Source organism: Scleropages formosus, chromosome 21, assembly GCF_900964775.1.
Source record: "Scleropages formosus chromosome 21, fSclFor1.1, whole genome shotgun sequence".
Lineage (NCBI taxonomy): Eukaryota > Metazoa > Chordata > Actinopteri > Osteoglossiformes > Osteoglossidae > Scleropages > Scleropages formosus.
In genome coordinates this window covers 1,485,030-1,501,583 of record NC_041826.1, presented here as the reverse complement: position 1 = coordinate 1,501,583, position 16,554 = coordinate 1,485,030, and the positions used below count along the sequence as shown (strand labels likewise).

Sequence of the window (16,554 nt, the reverse complement as noted above, 5' to 3'; positions counted from 1 at the left end):
ATTGCCAATAGTGTGTATGATTTCCCTGTGATGGCTTGCTGTCCCTTTGAGGATGTACCCTATCTGGCTTAATGCCCTTTTCATTCAAGGGTGGCTCATCCAGACCACTGTGACTCTGTGCTAGACAAGAAGTTACTAATGATGCATGGAACAGTTATACTGTGTTTTTATTTATTATAGATTTTGTAATAGAAAATATATTTATTATCTGTGAATAATTTGAGGCACGTTTGTATGATGAAGCTTTTACTGACTGCAGCTTACTCATGAAAGTGACTTTGAAGTTCCAAACCAACTGAGTTACAAAAAGACTTGAGGTCCCAACTGTGTGTGCAAGTTTGAGCCATAGTTCTGCACAGTGTTTAAATGATTGCTTAAATAAATGATTTAGCGAATATATATGAAGGACACGGGGTGCGGTGGCGCAGTGGGTTGGACCGCAGTCCTGCTCTCCAGTGGGTCTGGGGTTCGAGTCCCGCTTGGGGTGCCTTGCGACGGACTGGCGTCCCGTCCTGGGTGTGTCCCCTCCCCCTCCGGCCTTACGCCCTGTGTTGCCGGGTAGGCTCCGGTTCCCCGTGACCCTGTATGGGACGAGCGGTTCTGAAAATGTGTGTGTGTGTGTGTGTGTGTGTGTGTGTATATGAAGGACTGTCTCTAGAGGAGTGTGGTGGTGCAGTGGGTTGGACTGGGTCCTGCTCTCTGGTGGGTCTGGGGTTCAAGTCCTGCTTGGGGTGCCTTGTGGCGGATGGGCATCCTGTCCTGGTGCGTCCCCTCCCTGTCTTTGTGCCCTGAGTTGCTGGGTAGGCTCTGTGACCCCGTATGGGACAAACAGTTCAGAAAGTAAGTGTGTGTGTGTGTGTGTGTGTGTGTGTGTGTGAGAGAGACTGTTTCTTTTCAAGAGTTCACACAAATTATCAAAACACAGAAGTATTGAATGAACAGTTTCAGCATGTGTTGTTACTGCTATGCCTGGTCCTTCAGTAGAGCAAGTGATTTATATTGTAGAATTAAATGTTTCTGAAAGTTGTTTGTAATTGTAACTTATAGTTCATTGTGTGTTGCATAGCTCATCTGTTTCATGGAATTTTAATGGAACAATTTTGAGATAAATGCCTTTTACAATAGCAAGCCACCATGACCTTGGACTGTCAACCTTTAGATCTGAAGTCCTCACATGCCATTAACCGCATTGCCTCCTGTGGTCTCAGATTCTCATACTATGTGTGTAACATACTGCATTTCAACATAGTATACAGGTATTTCTCAGTACACCTGGAATCAAAAATTTCAAGAATTTCTCACCTGGAATCAAAAACATGTGAGTTTTGGATAGTATGACATAAACCTCAGGTGTACTGTAGATTCTAATGAAGTTTTTAGACCATGTTAATTCATTAGGTCTTTAACATGTTACTTAAACTTTGCTGCCATAGCTTTTACTTTAAGCACTAGGGTCAATATATCTCAGCTCCTCAACTTTGACAAAATTACATTGTTATTTTTTTATTTTGTTGATTTCCTGACTTGATTTTTTCCACACGTTACTCCTGATGATGATCATGCAGGCCGCTCAAACTGTGTCCTTGGAAGACCCAAGAACTCAAGAGCATTATCTGAAAGAAGTTTCTCCTGGAACAGAAGACCAAGTGCATTGCGAAAAAACATTATCTGCAGAAATCTGGTGTTTCTTTATAGTTTTATATATCTTTTATATCTTCAATATTATCAGTATCTAAACAAAAACCAGAAAACACATATATGCATGTGCTTTGAAAAAGCATATATACATATGAAAAGCTTTATATATGTTTACCTGACACTTTTTCCAAAGCAACTTACAATGTCAAGGTTACAGTTATTACAAGCTTACCCATTTACACACCTGAGTAAGTACCTTGCCTAAGGGCACTTATAGCCAGAGGAGGGGATTAAGCCTACAACCTTTGGATCCAAAGGCAATGGTTCTAACCACTACACTACCAGCTGACCCATGTACCTATGGATTATATGTATGGGTTTACTGAAATGTTGGGTGTACATGATGACGCTACCTTTAGCCATGATGAGGTTACCTTTAAAGTATGGTCAAACTGATCCATTGACTCTATTAGAGACCCTGGTTCCAGTTCACCCAGTGGGAATGGGTAGTCTGTTCCCAGCATGACCTTATCCTTCAAGAACAGATGCTATGTCACCCATTATTTCTTTTCTTTTGTATCAGAACATTATTTGCCATGTGGTAGCTATACACAAAGCTATACAAGTTCATTATACTGTAAAGTGAAACACATTTCTTCTTATTATTACATTTCCTTAATCCATCAACTACAAGTAAATTCTAAGTTCACATAAAGGTTCCACGTTCCTGTCAAAACCCACAAACTGCTACTTTATTTTATTGTCCATATCATTTCCTTTTACTAAAGAATATCCCAAATATATCACATATGTTAAGTTATGGAATCCTGTTACCTGTCCAATCACTTCAACCAGAAGCTTCAGGGCCAATGGATCATGGACCAGGGAGTCAGTATAGAACGAGCCCAGGTATCTCCGTGGATTGATTTTACAATCCACTGCGCACAAATCTGGCCGGACCTGGAATCCGTGCTCAATTCGGCCCACGGTGTATGGAAAAGCACCACCTGAAAGATCAAATGTTACACCAAAATAATTCCTCCTATTTCTGCTTCCTGAAGCTGCATAACTGACATGTGTCAAACATGTTTTATTATTGTCTGTATTCCATTGTGCTTTTCATTATTTTTAATTCCATGCTTTACCTCCATGAGCAAAGCACACCTTCAGTTTTGGGAATTTCTCAAAGATACCGCCGAAGATCATAGAGCAGATGGCCGTTGTCGTCTCTAATGGCATCCCTGACGGGGAACAAAGAGTGACTGTTAAGTCTCAACACAGTGCTGGTCATGAACCACTCAGTCGAAACAGTTACAGCTATAGTTGTTGCTGACAGCAGACAGTATCTTATAGCTACTCGACAGCCCAGAGGAGCCTGTTCGAGTTACAGGAGTGCAACTCTATGGGGAATTTCATTTTTGAAGGACTTCACGTGAATCCACACTGCCTGTGATTATTATTAAGTGTTCATACAGTGCCCCCTGGAATTATTGGTATCCTTGGAAAAGATGAATAAAAAAGACCATAACAATCAGAAAATACCCCATAAGAGTTCCTCATGAGACTCACAAGGTAAAATATGAATGTAAATACATGTTAATTAGATTTTGTTCATGAGAATTTCTAGGAGTGCCAATAATTGTGATTTTTTTTCCCCTTTGAATTATTTTACCTCAGTGAAACATTCAGATTTCTCTCATAATTTAACTGTAAGATCAAGAAAGTCAACAATAAAAGGATTTTTTGATAGCCTCTTTGGCTCATCTTTGTCAAGGGTGCCAGTAATTTTGGATGGCACTGAACATGTTATGAAGAATCCCATTATTACACCAACAAATTGATCCTGACACAAATTTAATAATGTCATAAGGACCAACTGATGTGGCCATTAATAACAAAAATAACATTGGAAGTGATTTGAAACAATCATTTTATGCAGTGAATTATACTAACCTACCAACCAGGGGAGCCAATATTTAGCCATTCTGCCATCTGTCTGCATGTCCCATGGGTGCACAAACAGGCAGCAGTTCAGTTCTTCAGCAGCCTGAGCACAAAAAAGTCACTCATCTTCAGAAATTTCTCAATCCTATTCCTTCATCTGTTCTAGAGACAAATTCTGCACAACTTATTCCTTTTTTTTCTTGTGTCTTTAACACCATATTCTCCTCTGGTGGCTTTGCATCTGACTTAAAAATAGCATTTATGTCACTTTGATCTTCAAAAAGCCTTCTCTAGTCCCAAACTCAGCTGAGAATTAATGACAAGTCTGCTCCTTTTCAGAACTCTGTACTGTGTTGCAGTCTGGTTTCTAAATCCTTTGTCCAGAACGATTTCCTTGAGGGAAATCAGTCTGGATTCAAGACCAGCCACTCCTTATGGTATGATATGCTGCCCCCTTGGGTAGAGTTGCCTCTCTTTCCTCAGTTCTCTTTCTTCTCAACCTTTTTTCCCATTTCCGATAAATAACTGCCACAGTGTAGTCCAATGATCTGACTCTGTTCCTTATAACTGCTGAATCCCTTCCAGCACTCAAGATAGGTCTCAAATCTATCCGTTTCAGACACATTTCTTTCCTAATCTCCTGACAGCTACATAAATGAGGGCAACACCATCTGCTATGATTATCTATGTATTTGCTATTTGAATTTCACTTTTAGGGGGCACGGTGGCACAGCGGGTTTAGCGGGGTCCTGATCTCTGGCAGGTCTGGGGTTTGAGCCCTGCTTTAGGTGCCTTGTGACAGACTGGCATCCTGTCCTGGGTGTGTTCCCTCCCCCTCCAGCCCTACACCCTGTGCTGCCAGGTTCAGCCCCCCAGCCTGGCTTGAGACAAGTGGCTTCAGCCAATGTGTGTGTGAATTTCACTTCCACAGACAGGTACTTAAGGGATTTGAACCAGCAACATGGTGGTTTCATACAAACAAGATGAGCTTTGTGAATCCTGTGTCTAAAGCTCTTTGTAATGCACTCCTGTATACCCTGAACTGTACATTGCTTTTGAGAAAATCATAAACACAGTAGTAGTTAGCGTAAGTTATTGGAGGAAGGAGGTCTCACAGCATAGACAGGGTGCAGCTCTGGGGCACTGAGGTCCCAGGAGTTGATGTGAGAGCCAATCTGCACACCAGGGAAACCCAGTTCATGGACACAGCGGCACATCTCTTCTACAGCCAGCTGTGGTGCCTGCATAGGGAGTGTGCCCAAGCCCACAAAACGGTGCGGGTAGCGTTGCACTACACCTGCCAGATCATCATTCAGGATACGGCAGAGGTCCATTGTGTCCTCTGGTTTAGCCTGTCAGAGGGTGGAGGAACAGGTCCAATTAATTTGCATTCTACAGGAATATTCCATTCACTGAGGCACATATCATAAATAAGTGAATAATCCCTCATTTATTTTATGAATAATTAATAATGAAATGAATAGTGTTTACACCTCTAATTTAAACAGGTACAAGGAAATAATCCTTTAATTAATTTAATCTGTTTGCTACTAGGTAACATTTTAGTAATTATAATAACAACAGGGAAATAATGAATCCAACTAGGAAATATATTAAATAAAATTATATATAATATAATAATCGTATAATATAATATAACATATTATATATAATTATATATATAATTATCTATATGTAGTTATATAGAGGGGGCGTGGTGGTGCAGTGGCGCAGTGGGTTGAACCAGGTCCTGCTCTCCAGTGGGTCTGGGGTTTGAGTCCTGCTTAGGGTGCCTTGCAACGGACTGGCGTCCTGTCCTGGGTGTGTCCCCTCTCCCTCTGGCCTTATGCCCTGTGTTGCTGGGTGGGCTCCAGTTCCCCGTGACCCCGTATGGGACAAGCGGTTCAGAAAATCTGTGTGTGTGTGTATAATTGTATATAATAAACAGCAAGTGAAAATATAAGCCCTGCATATTAATTAGTGGGCAGTTTAAAGCATTCTTCAAAGCATCATGGGGAGAACTACTGTACTTTCCCTGCTTTGTGTCATCACAATATATTTCTTGAACTCTTTCAGGTGTAATTCTGACAAAAATTTGATTTATTTGTAGCAGAAACTTTAAATTCAAGCATCAAGGCTTATGTAGATCTCTTCAAAATGCTGCATAAGAATTCAAGTGTTAATTTTCACATAATTCTTTACCTAAAAGGATATACTTGATATAAAACTGTCTTTATATTTCCATCCATCCATCCATCTGATTTCAATAATTGGTCATCCTGAGTAGAGCCATGGTGATCCAGAGCCTATCCCGGAAGCATTGGGTGCAATTCTGAGGGGGGTACAACACCCTGGATGGGATGTCAGTCCATTGCAGGGTAGCCACACATTTTCTCTGTTAAAAGTAGGATATAGGTTTCTACCTTGCAATAAAGTAAAATGCATTGGATTGCATGTAAATTCTTGATTATGCAGAGCTTTTTTGACATCTGCTCCTAATTAACAGAATCAGGGATAATTTTCAAAGCATTTGAAAGCTCCTTAAAAAAATCTTCCATGCCATCCGTAGTAATAACATATAACATGAGATTACGGGAGCTCAGTATTTGCCTGTGAATCCTGGATAAACTTGTAGGTATGGCATCATAAATATGAAAGTAGATACATGTGGTTGTTAGTGGGCAATCTTGCAGAACAGTTCACAACTCTTGATCCTGAGGGTTGGTGTCTTACAGGCTACATTTTAATTTGAGTCACAATGACCTCTGAAATACCATGTGTGGTGGCATTCTCTCCAGTTATCAACTTCAATACAGCAATTAAGAGCTGAGTCTGTGCAAACCCCAGCATGCCCCCTGTAGAACTTCTTAAAGGATTGCTTATATGGAGGACTGTAGGGATGGTTTTTGGGTGCCTTGAGGTCCAGCACTGAAGGAGAGTCCTTCAGTGAGTCATGAGCTCCCTGACACTGACACACCAGTCTTTCTACACAGCTACTCACTCACCCAGTAGCTGAACATGACGGGTACTGTGGACAGCACCTGGACAGTCACTCCTGGAGGACAAAATGCCCAAAAAGGCCTTCAGCTCACCTTGTGATTTGCTCAACTAGTAATTTACATTATCATAGTAACACACACACACACACTTTTTCCTGAACTGCTTGTCCCATGCGGGGTCACAGGGAGCCAGAGCCTACCCGGCAACACACCCAGGACAGGACACCAGTCCGTCACAAGGCACCCCAAGTGGGACTCGAACCCCAGACCCACTAGAGAGCAGGACCTGGTCCAACCCACTGCACCCCCCTTATCATAGTAACAGTCAACATCAAATAAACACAGCCACAAAAGAAGTATAATAGAATTCAAACTGAAGGAAAAAATATAAACCTTGTATATACACTACTATGCAGCCATTTACAGAAAAGACCATTTAAAGAAATTAGTTCCAGGAAGTGATATGCATACTGAAAGTGGATGGCAGTGTACTTTTATGAAAGCTAAATGCACAGTATGCTCCTTTATATATGACGTTTAAGTGGAAAGAATTGAAATAGACATACCAGACTTATCCATGTCCTGAATTCGCACATTTGGTTCCCAGCAGTTCTCCTGGATCACACGGAAAACCTTCCCCTCTTTCATCATTTTGGCTTCACCCTAAAAATTTAAACAGATAATTAGATTTATGAGCAATGAATTTACTGACACAACAATTTTAAACCTGAGCATACTATTGTCATTGCAAAATAATCATGTGTATTAATTCTTTCTTTCTGTGGATTTAGACTAAACAGTCTAACATAACTATTGTTATTATGATAGCAGGCATTGAATCTGTATCTAAAGATAATTTAAATTTTATGCATAGAATTTAAGGACAGCATTATGATCAACTTAAAATGTGCATTCAAATTATTATTATTATTATTTTTATTTTTTATAGAGCGCTCTTCTCACGCAGTGACACAGACCGCTGTAACACAGGCATACAGCAAGAAAAATTAATAGAAACAAAGAAGACAGTCAACTAATGGCTACCATAATGAAGAAATTACAGAGCTATAAGTATACCTACTGGCCACTGGGGAAACTCATTCATGTTTTTAAATAGCATAGGAGTTAGAGCTTTTGAACTAAAAGGTTGAAGGTTTCAATCCAGTCTCCAGCTGTAGTACTCTTGAGAACCCTAAATTGTTCCAGTAAAATTGCCCAGCTGGGTAAACTGGGTAAATGGTTAATCATTGTAAGTAGTTTAACATTGTAACTTGCTTTGCGGAAAAACATCAGGTAAATTAATGAATATACATAATATTCACACACACACACTTTCTGAACCACTTGTCCCATATGGGGTCATGGGGAACTGGAGCCTACCCAGCAACACAGGGCATAAGGCCAGAGGGGGAGGGGACACACCCAGGACAGGACGCCAGTCCGTCGCAAGGCACCCTAAGCGGGACTCAAACCCCAGACCCACCGGAGAGCAGGACCCAGCCCAACCCACTGTGCCACCGCACCCCCTTGCATAATATTCATTGTACATTATATTTAGTGGAAATGCTCTTCTGTAGAAAATTTGATGTGTGAATGTAATTATTCTCATATACAACTTCTGTGAATTCTTAATAAGTTTTCACTAGCGCAGCCTTTGCACACCAAATCCCAGTTATGCACCACCGTATGAATCAATAAAGAATGAATTTATCAAGAAATTAAAAATGAACTTATTTCTGTTAAGGTTCTTTATCCGGCTGCTCTGGGTGTTTGTGTTTTCTTTGCAAAGTATGAATATAGTAAAGGTGTATGTATGTGAGGGAGGTATAGTGGTGTGGTGGCACAGTGGGTTGGACTGGGTCCTGCTCTCTGGTGGGTCTGGGGTTCAAGTCCTGCTTGGGGTGCCTTGCAACAGACTGGCGTCCTGTCCTGGGTGTGTCCCCTCCCCCTCTGGCCTTACGGCCTGTGTTACCGGGTAGGCTCTGGTTCCCTGCGACCCTGTATGGGACAAGTGGTTCTGAAAGTGTGTGTCTGTGTGCAGGTATCAGTAGAGGTGTGCTGTAGAATCTCCCGCAGCTATTCAGTTTTATTTTCTGAACCCACTGGGGACCTGGTCTGTTTCGGTACTGCTTCATCCGCTGACACAGGACCCCAGGCTGTGCATTGCAGCTGCTCATTCACTCAGTCCAGGTAGACCCTGCTGTGCCCTCAGTATTTCCACCCACACACATACACAGACCCCTACAACACGCAGAATGAAGTTTTGATAATTCAGTTTTTTGTGCATGTCTGAATGAATCTAGTACATTTACATTTACATTTAAATTTGTTCATATAGCAGATTCTTTTCTCCAAAGTGATGTACATCTTAGGAAACAACACAACAGTACATTAACAGGAGAGATCTGAATGCAGACACATGATTCTTGGGTACAATCAGCTGCTCTCATATGACCATATAAATCAATATAGATTACATGAGTAGCTGAATATGACTTTTTTTAGGAGATAACAAAATGCATGCTTATAGAGCACATAGGAGATCAGGGGAGAAGTGAACCTGAAATAGATGAGTTTTGAGACCTTTCTTGAATGCTGAGAAAGATTCAGTAAGTCTGAGTGACAGTGTGAGGTTGTTCCACTATAGAGCCAGAATCAAAAACCTTTGTGCATTTTTTGCCTGTGCAAAATTTCAGTCTTTCATAATTTAATGAGCATCTGTACAGTAGGTCCACTAAAATTGTACTAAAATAATGTAGATGTCCAATGTAAGTGTAATGAACAGATAGGAATCTAGGCCAAACCTTAAAGACTTTACACTATGTAACAGTGTCCAATTATTTACCTGATGTGTCCATGTAAATGTTCTATGTAAAGAAGAAGATTCATAAACAAATATCCAATTTTAGATAAATACATTTTTAATAGAATACAGAATAATTACTGGTAATGTGAAAATTGAATCAGGTTTGGAGAAGCAGCAAAAAGCCCTTAGTCAGCAAAGTGAGCTATGTACACTATAGGAGCCCTTTGCTCATTACCACTATACAGCAATATGCCACGTCACAGATTCTCTCCCATATACGCATGCACTTGACTCAGTCCCAACATGCGCAGGATGCATTCCTGTTCTACCCACACAGAACCTACATAGACACTGTAGGGAGCTGTTGGCCAGTGTGATTTGGTCGGCATGGAACCAGATGCTTGTTAAGCTATGAAGGGCTCACAAATTGTGCACAAGCAAAAAATGATTGTTTACATGTATTTTTTTTGCTGATTATTTTCACCAAAGCAGCTTACAGTTTTAAGATACTTACAGTTATTTGCCTGTTTATACAGTTGGATCATTTTATTGTGACAATTCAGGGTAAGGGCCTTGATGCAGGCTATTATAGCAATAGGTAGGATTCAAACTTATGGTCTTTGAAGCCAAAGATAGCAGTTGCAGCCATTATACTACTGTTTGTCCCATAACAGTCAAACTTTGCAATAATATTTGTCTTATTAATAAAATAATTATTATAATTATCATTGTAATTATTATAATAATTATGGCAATCATTTAAAAAATAATTTTAGAAAAAAAGAAAGTCATATCCCCAAGCATTGACTTCTATAAACACTGCAATTTAATGCATTGAAAAAGGTCTGATATTTTTATATTTTTTCAGAGAACTGAACTCTAAATAGGAAAAAACTTACTTTGGAATGATGATGTAAGTGGACAAACCCACCGTATCCGTATTTCTGTGGAACACAAGAACAAGTGCAAAGTATTACTGCAATACAGTGTGTTGGGGAATTGTTAGGTTTCGAAAATTCATAATCAATTTCTGAGACATAACTATGAAATGCAAAAGTTAAAAATCATTCTTCATTACACTTGCATGCATTCAGAACAGCTCAGGAAATAGCAAGCAGTCCAGCCTCCAATTGGACACAAAGTATTAGTGAAGTTTAACCTTTCCTATGACAGTGAAAAAAACAAATATAATCACACCCTGACAGACTCAAACAGTTCCTGTCAGGGGTTACATAACAACTAACATGGCTTCTGTATTCTTATTTTTTAAATCAGGGCACCCTGAATTATAACAGCACATATTCATTTGGTGACATCTTAGACTCCTCATTCGCTTTTATTCTTTTTCAATTATCATTCATCCTTTACTCCCTACACAGACCATTCCCTCTGCATGTAAATAAAGTAATTTTGTCCCCTGTACATAAATCCTTCACTGATAAAAATCTTCTACTTTTATACAAATAATTCATTCCTTATACACATCAGTGTCTCCTCATATGAATTATTCACTTTTCCTTATACAAATTATTCACTATTCACTAGAAATCATTTACGATATGAATTATTCACGTTTCTGTTCACAAATCATTCAATCTTTAAGGAAATCATTTACTCCTTATATGGATCATTCAGTTATTTTGTATACAAATTATTTTTTCCTTATACAAATTATTATATTCAATTGAATTATTCTAAATTGAATTATTCTATATACATACATATGTATGAATTATTCTATTCAAATTATTTTTATAGAGCACTTTTTTCATGCAGTGACACAGTCTAAATCCTTTAATTAGGAATCATTACATTTTTATATCGCTCATTTACTTTCTAAACAGATCATTCATTCTATAATTCACTTTTGATATGACTCATTCACTCCTTATATGAATCATTCACTTGTTATATAATCCATTGTCTCCATAAAATGATCATTCAGTCCTTATAGGAGGCTCTTGAAGAGGTTCCCAGGACATGGGGTCAGTAATTATTACCTTTGGCCAATCAGGGGTGGACTGCATCAAGCCCACTCTTTTCAAGGTTATTGTTAACGTGCTATTAATTTTTAACAGAGAAGAGCAGGGGCTTAAAGTTCACAGTGTCTATGCCTGTAATAATAATGTTTCACCTGTGTGCTAAAAGGAGGGTCTTTACACTGTTACACACCATTCCAGATGTGCTTGTAATTATTGTTGTTGATGCCATCGAGTGAAACCTGACTCATAGAGACCACCTGCGTGGTTTTTATGGCAAGGGAGGAACAAAAGGGGATTGCCATCGCCGTCTTCTGTATGTTGGGGAAGGCACTCGCAGGGAGAAACGTGGAACTGCCGCACACTCTGAGTAGTGCTCAAACCCCATACCCACCAAGCAGTGAGGTACCGGTCAAACCCGCTGTGCCACCACAGACCCCCTACATAAAATTATTACAAATGCTTAATTTCACAAAGGGGGATTAAGGTTCAATGTCTTGATGTTCTCTTCCCGTATGTGGGTATCATTACAGTAACAGAGACACACATGTAGTCAGTTGCCCTGCAGTTTGTCTGCACAGCCCAAGAACACAGTTTACCCTGTGTTACAGGTCTTGCATATCCATGTGTGTGTTTTATCTTCATGGTTTCCGACTGAGTGAGCACCCAGGTAACAGTAAACACTTCAAGACACACTATCACTCACTTAACTAGTATAACTATGGACTGCTGATGTTATAAATCAGTGTTTAAAAGCATGTAAAAATATATCTACAGCAACTTCAAACCATAACCATATAACATATGTAAAGTTTATTTTACTTAAAGTTGTCTGGCTTGTAAAACATCCTACCTGCTTAAGATCAGGCCATTCCTTTGGTAAAATGTGATTATGGATATCAATCTTCATAGTGGCTGCTTTAGCTTTCTGATGTACACAGTTTATGGTTATGGTCTAGAGGTCGTTTCTCCTCCCCCAGGACAGCCCAGCATTACAGTCCTTCCCACTTTCATTAACTGTACACACAACTCCAGGGTAATCTAAGAAAACAAAATATAAAAAGTGTAAAGGTCTATTTGTATATATAACTTCTTAAAATGCAACACCTTTATCTGGTAGCGTAGTGAAAGTAAATCATGATCGCATTTATGACTAAAGTCCACAGGACCTTCAGGACTGCAGAAACCTCTGTTGCTCTACACCCATATCTAAAATTCTCACTGTCTGTCCCATAAAGAGAGGAAACAGTGGTACACTCTTATTCAGGTCAGATGTTCTCCTAGAAAGCAACAGTGATATTATTTTCATCAACTTTTATCTATTCAAATTCCTCTATTCAAACTAACTTACAGCATACAACTGTATTCTGATTTATCAGATTACATAAGAAGGCATTCTTATTCTATCAATTCAAGGTGAGTACCTTGATCAAGGGTACAACAGCAGGAGATATGGTTTGAACCTGGAACCTTCAGATTGTAAGGAAAACATCCTGAACACTACACTACCCAGAAGATGAATTTCTGCCTGAACATGCATGACTCCACACATCAATGTGGCATGATATTTTGTTTTTGAAAAGTCCCTTTCGTCATCGGACTAATTTCAGATTATTTCAAAAGCACTACACATAAGTACTGTTTAACTGTATTCTCCACCATCTCATCACTGAGGCTTTTTGCCATGCTTTCAGAAGATGCAATGTTTGAATAATTGTCTACACACCAAAGACTTGTGACCAATTTGGGGTCTCTAGTGGTCTATTTATCTGCATTTTTTGTATAAAGAAAAGAACAAAAGCATTAAAAAGTTCTACTGCATCTAAGTCCACATATGGGCTTTATGGGTATGTATTATATTACCTGTTTTTTTAGCTGATACTTTTTCTCCATTGCAGCTTCTAGTGATTTACCCATTTATACAGCTGAGCAATTTTTACTATATCTGTCATGCCTACCGCCGCACCTGGAAGCACTCAAGGCACGTGAGTATAAAGGGCGCAACCAGACCAGGGCTGATTACGGAACCTCATATGAGCTACCGCTCCCACTGCCTTGAGCCCTGTGCTTACCTCGATGTGCTTTCCCCCCCTCCTGTTGACGTCTCCCTCAGCTTCCTGACCTGTGTTTCTGTCCTTGACCTTGCTTCTTGAACACTCCTCCTCTAGAACGATTATGGATAGAACGAACCCCGACTGTCCCTGACTATTCTTGTGGATCTCCCTACAATAAAGCACCTGCAACTGAGTCCACCACGTCCGTCTCCTGTATCCGCATAGCAATATCAGTTCATCGTAAGTACCTAGATCAGGAGGGATACTACAGCATGGGTGGGATCCAAAATTGGACCCATTATGTCAGAAGGTGGCAGCTCTAAAAATTACATCGTCTGCTGCTACCATGCTATATATTCACTGCATGTACTGTATACATGATTACACATGTTTATGTATATGTGATTTAAAATTCTAAAAGACAATAAGTTTGCAGAGATTGTCTGGACATCAGGTATTATGCTGCTTAAACAACTATACTCCAATACTAATCTAGAGAAAAGTGCATAACCTAAACTTCTCCAGCAAAATATACAACTGTATAGATACACAACATTGTAAATCAACGGACTCCCTGAGGCAGTCAGATTACTCAATACCCAGCTGCCTCCCAATGCTCACCTGGCACAGTCAAACAGCTAACCCTGCATGACTCCGTACACTACAAACTGCCTACAGTTCACAGCCCATGTCCGCGTCCACGTCCTGTCCTGTGTATTTATTTACTGTCTTGTACTTTGTTCCATGTTGCACCATGGTCTCCGGAGAAACAACTTTTCGTTCCACTTTATACAAGCTATATAGAGGAATGACAATAAAAACTATACTTGAACTTGAATTTTGGATAATGAGACTGCAATGCATTATAATGTACTTATATGGATGCACTTTGTTTTTGATTCTTTCTGTTGTCAATTTTGAGCAACTGAACATGTACATTATCGATTTTCTCACACATCACTCACTCATCTCTCACCGCTTCAATGTGAAAATAAAACATCAAAAAGATTTTGCAAGATTGTCTGAGGTTTATATATATCTGTACCTGCAAAATAAAACCCATTAAACTTACAATTTATGTGATCAGTGACAGTATGACCACACTGCTTGCACCCAGACCGACACACACCACTGGAGTCACATCCTCTGATTGGCAGACACTTGCGAGGAGCTGAAATTCAATGTGACATTTATTGCTCCCCTATTTCAGGAGGGGGGATGTGGTGGCCCAGTGGGATGGTCAAGGTCCTGCTCTCCAGTGGGTCTAGGATTTGAGTCCTGCTTGGGGTGCCTTGTGACGGACTGGTGTCTCATCCTGGGTGTGTCCCCTCCCCCTCCAGTTAGGCTCCGGCTCCCCGCAACCCCGTATGGGACAAGCGGTTCAGACTGTGTGTGTGTGTGTGTTTGTGTTTCAGCAGGGGCTAAACAAACTTGTTTCCTTCAGTCTGAGATTTGCCCTCTGGAACTGTTTTACTGGGGATACCCATTTTAATAGTTACCTTTACGTTAATTTTCAATTTACTAGGATTGATTAAAAAGTGTTGAGATTATACACTCAACGGTTATTTTAAAGTGCTCTGTGTCACTGTGTGAGAAGAGCGCTCTATAAAAATAAACTGAATTGAATTGAATTATACCTGTCCTTCTGAAGATTCCCCTGGGTTCGGCATCTTTTCTTTCTTAAAGTACCTTCGTTCACACTCTATGCACTTCGTGCAGTTCTCCTGAAATGTTAAAAAGTCTCTTGATCATTTTTCCCAAGCCATAAAAAGTAAATTTCTTTGTCTCACTGTTGAAGAAACATTTCTTGAAGCCAACAGAATGAATTAGGGGTTAAATTGTTGTGCCTGACAAACTGAGGACTAAATAGAAACCGGTCCTACTGCTGGTGTATGGTCACAAACCCTTGACTTTTTCTCCCCTGCTACCATGCAGCTGTGGTCACAAGGGACATGCATAGCACAGTCATCCTCCAAACTCTTGAACCAGAAGCAACAAGTAGTGTAGTGGTTAGAGCTAATGCCCTTGTGCTCAGAGGTTACAGGTTCATATTGCTTGCTGTAGCACTTTGGATCAGGTTAGTAAGCCTAATTTGCTTGAGTAAAAGCTACCCAGCTGCATTAAAGTGTAGGTAGCCTAACTTTGTAGCTACTTTAGAGAAAAGCATCAGCTAAATGAACTGATCAACCATCGTCTGGGTTTACCTTTTTTTGCAGCTTAGCTAGCATTTCTTGAAAGCAACTAACAGTTTTACATGTTTATACCACTGGGCGTATCCATGTGCAAAGGTACTGTTTCACACAGGGTGCAAGCCCTTAATTGTCATGTTTAAAATTTCTTTAACCACCATACTGCCTGTGGCTGTTTGGTTTCACCACTGTATTAATACACACACACACACATTTTCAGAACCACTTGTCCCATACAGGGTCACGGGGAACCGGAGCCTACCCAGCAACACAGGGCGTAAGGCCGGAGGGGGAGGGGACACACCCAGGACAGGACGCCAGTCTGTCGCAAGGCACCCCAAGTGGGACTCAAACCCCAGACCCCCTGGACAGCAGGACTGGGGTCCAACCCATTGCGCCACCACACCCTCCATTCACTGTATTAATATTGACTGCCTATTTTTGTGGGGCAGTTTAGCATTGTAAATATTGATTTAAGGTGAACAGTGATGATTCTTATTATTGAATTATATTTCTGTGTATAACGTTATCCAGGTCAAAAAAAAAATTAAAAAAGACATTTTTGTAAAGAGAAAATTAATTACATGCGCACGCACACACACACACACACACTTTCAGAACCGCTTGTCCCATACGGGGTCACGGGGAACCGGAGCCAACCTGGTAACACAGGGTGTAAGGCTGGATGGCGAGGGGCACACCCAGGACAGGACACCAGTCTGTTGCAAGGCTCCCCAAGCGGGACTTGAACCCCAGACCCACTGGAGAGCAGGACTGTGGTCCAACCCACTGCGCCACCACACCCCCTATAAAATTAATTACAGGAGTCCAAAAATGGTAAAATGAATAGCTAAACAGGAAATGGACCATCTCCATTCCTTGGTCACATGGTGGCTTGGTATGAAGAATTGTTACTTCATCTATTCAGGATTGCAGGTGTGACCT

At 40.3% G+C, this 16,554-nt stretch overlaps 1 protein-coding gene across 1 annotated transcript; it reads right to left on the bottom strand.

The window, feature by feature from the left end:
• Positions 1–854: 854 nt before the first annotated feature.
• acmsd (aminocarboxymuconate semialdehyde decarboxylase) lies at positions 855–12,335 on the bottom strand. The gene is made up of 10 exons (XM_018764894.2): positions 12,220–12,335; positions 10,287–10,331; positions 7,148–7,244; positions 6,588–6,637; positions 4,698–4,934; positions 3,592–3,685; positions 2,784–2,879; positions 2,473–2,645; positions 2,073–2,171; positions 855–1,629 (listed from the first exon to the last, which is right to left on the bottom strand). The coding sequence occupies exons 1-10, from the start codon at positions 12,274–12,276 to the stop codon at positions 1,558–1,560; spliced, it is 1,020 nt and encodes a 339-aa protein (XP_018620410.1). The 5' UTR covers positions 12,277–12,335; the 3' UTR covers positions 855–1,557.
• Between the last annotated feature and the right edge of the window lie 4,219 nt (positions 12,336–16,554).